At 66.0% G+C, this 2,313-nt stretch overlaps 2 protein-coding genes and 1 long non-coding RNA gene across 9 annotated transcripts in view; 2 read left to right on the top strand and 1 right to left on the bottom strand.

The window, feature by feature from the left end:
* The window catches only part of LOC112978511 (C-type lectin domain family 2 member D-like), a 21,306-nt gene that overhangs the window by 13,502 nt on the left and 5,491 nt on the right, over nt 1-2,313 (bottom strand). The window lies entirely within an intron of this gene.
* Nucleotides 251-1,237, top strand: LOC112978514 (killer cell lectin-like receptor subfamily B member 1B allele C). Its single transcript, XM_026092110.1, has 4 exons — nt 251-342; nt 436-590; nt 861-990; nt 1,094-1,237. The coding sequence occupies exons 2-4, from the start codon at nt 446-448 to the stop codon at nt 1,206-1,208; spliced, it is 390 nt and encodes a 129-aa protein (XP_025947895.1). The 5' UTR covers nt 251-342; nt 436-445; the 3' UTR covers nt 1,209-1,237.
* On the top strand, nt 1,266-2,313 carry LOC112978515. Its single transcript, XR_003257912.1, has 3 exons — nt 1,266-1,696; nt 1,789-1,943; nt 2,235-2,313. It is a non-coding gene; the product is annotated as an uncharacterized LOC112978515 (long non-coding RNA).

The following is a 2,313-nucleotide window of genomic DNA, read 5'->3' as shown; positions in this document are numbered from 1 at the left end:
TTGCTCCCTGGCCTATTTTTTTCCGTGGAAGAAGCCGCCGGTCCAGTTCGGCGCCTCCGTATCCCGCGTGCTGTCGCCCCCGGGGGGGCCGAGGGGCCGCATCCTGGTGCCAGGGGCGACCTCGGAGGTGTCGCCACTGCCTCCCTTCTCCTCCGCTCCGTCCTTCCCTTGCAGTTCACCACCTGCAGTCGGAGAAGCCAGAAAATGGCACGGATGGATGCGGGGACGCGACGCCGGCGGATTGCAGGGACGTGACGCCGGCAGATTGCGGGGATGCCGTGGCCCGTGACCACCAGCGCCTCCGGGAGGCCCTGTGCCCCCCACAGGGGCAGGATTCGGCAGGTAACTCCCCGCCACCACGGGATCCCCCCCCAAAACAGCATTCCCAACTCCGGCTAACACGCCCTTGCTATTGCTCCGTCCTTGTGTCCGCAGAGGGCGACGGATGCCAGCTCTGCCCGCCGGGCTGGACGCGGCGCGGGCGCAAGTGCTACTGGGTGGCCGACGGGATCGGGCCCTGGAACGAGAGCCGGAAGAACTGCACTTCCCAGGACGCCGAGCTGCTGATGCCAGAGGACTGCGACGAGCTGGTAAACAGGGAGGGGGATGCGGTTGGGAACGTTGGGATGGACCCCCCTGAGATCCAGGGCTGCATCCGAGGGGCTGGAGATGCCCAGAAAGCCGGAATTGGTGCCCACTTGTGTGGCCAAACACCCCAGGACGCCTTGGCCAGCATCGGAGCGCAGGGAATGCCGGGGGGGGACTCAGTCCCGGGGAACGAGGGTCCATCCAGGAGCGGGATGTGGCCAGGCTCATCCGGGACAGACGCGGTCGAGGACACGGGCTGGGATGGCTCCCAGCTGCCCTGTCCCCGCTGCAGGAGTTCGTAAAGGACATCGCAAAGAAACCCTCTAAATACTTCTGGATCGACATCTCCGGCCCGGATCGGAGCCAGATCCGGCTCAGCGGCTCCTGCCTGGATCAGAGCGGGTGAGTGTGTCACCCCGGAGCGGCCCCCAGGGACGGGTTTCGGGGTGCTGCTGCCCATGGGGGATTCCGGCGCTGCCACACGGATCCTCTCCCGCTCCCGCAGGCTCCCGCTGGGCTCCAGCAAAGGCTGCAGGGCGCTGAAGGGCAACCGGATCCTGACGGAGACCTGTGGCTCCATGATCTCCTGGATCTGCCAGAAAGCCGCCGTCGCCCTCTGAGCCAGTCAGAGGCAGCACTGGAAGGGCCGGGATCTNGCGAGGCGAAACCGCCGGAAAACTTGGATTTTTTTTGGAGGGGGCGAGACATGGGGAAGCTGACGGCTCCTCAGATGGAGCCTGCGTTGCTCCCTGGCCTATTTTTTTCCGTGGAAGAAGCCGCCGGTCCGGTTCAGCGCCTCCGTATCCCACATGCTGTCACCCCCGGGGGGGCTGAGGGGCCGCATCCTGGTGCCAGGAGCGACCTCGGAGGTGTCGCCGCTGCCTCCCTTCTCCTCCGCTCCGTCCTTCCCTTGCAGTTCACCACCTGCAGTTGGAGAAGACGGGAAACGTCACGGACGGATGCAGGGACGTGACGCCAGTGGATTGCAGGAACGTGACGCCGGCAGATTGCAGGGACGCGACGCCGGCGGATTGCGGGGATGCCGTGGCCCGTGACCGCCGGCACCTCCGGGAGGCCCTGTGCCCCCCGCAGGGGCAGGATCCGGCAGGTAACTCCCCGCCGCTGCGGGATCCCCCCCAAAACACCATTCCCAACTCCGGCTAATGCGGCCTTGCCGTTGCTCCGTCCCTGTGTCCGTAGAGGGCGACGGATGCCGGCTCTGCCCGCCGGGCTGGACGCAGCGCGGGCGCAAGTGCTACTGGGTGGCCGACAAGACCCAGTCCTGGAACAAGAGCCGGAAGAACTGCACTTCCCAGGATGCCAAGCTGCTGATGCCAGAGGACTGCGATGAGCTGGTAAACGGGGAGGGGGGATGCGGTTGGGAACGTTGGGATGGACCCCCCCTGAGATCCAGGGCTGCATCCGAGGGGCTGGAGATGCCCGGAAAGCCAGAATCGGTGCCCGCCTGTGTGGCCAAACCCCCCTGGATGCCTTGGCCAGCGTCAGAGCACAGGGAATGCCGGGCTGGATTCGGTCCCGGGGGACAAGGGTCCATCCAGGAGCTGGATGCAGCCAGGCTCATCTGGGACGGACGCGGTTGAGGACACGGGCTGGGATGGCTCCCAGCTGCCCTGTCCCTGCTGCAGGAGTTCGTAAAGGACATCGTAAAGAAACCTTCTAAATACTTCTGGATCGGCCTCTCCAGCCTGGATCAGAGCCGGATCC

This window comes from Apteryx rowi, unplaced genomic scaffold (assembly GCF_003343035.1).
Source record: "Apteryx rowi isolate R43461 unplaced genomic scaffold, aptRow1 scaffold_940, whole genome shotgun sequence".
Lineage (NCBI taxonomy): Eukaryota > Metazoa > Chordata > Aves > Apterygiformes > Apterygidae > Apteryx > Apteryx rowi.
The sequence above is the reverse complement of the archived record's forward strand: the minus strand, read 5'-3'. Positions and strand labels throughout refer to the sequence as shown.

What these genes read in the sequence shown, in the direction of transcription:
- LOC112978514 (XM_026092110.1), top strand. Translation starts at nt 446, where the DNA reads ATGCCAGCTCTGCCCGCCGGGCTGGACGCGGCGCGGGCGCAAGTGCTA. An exon ending in CAGAGGACTGCGACGAGCTG is followed by an intron (nt 591 to 860) that starts GTAAACAGGGAG and finishes GATGGCTCCCAG; the next exon opens with CTGCCCTGTCCCCGCTGCAG. An exon ending in TCCTGCCTGGATCAGAGCGG is followed by an intron (nt 991 to 1,093) that starts GTGAGTGTGTCA and finishes CCGCTCCCGCAG; the next exon opens with GCTCCCGCTGGGCTCCAGCA.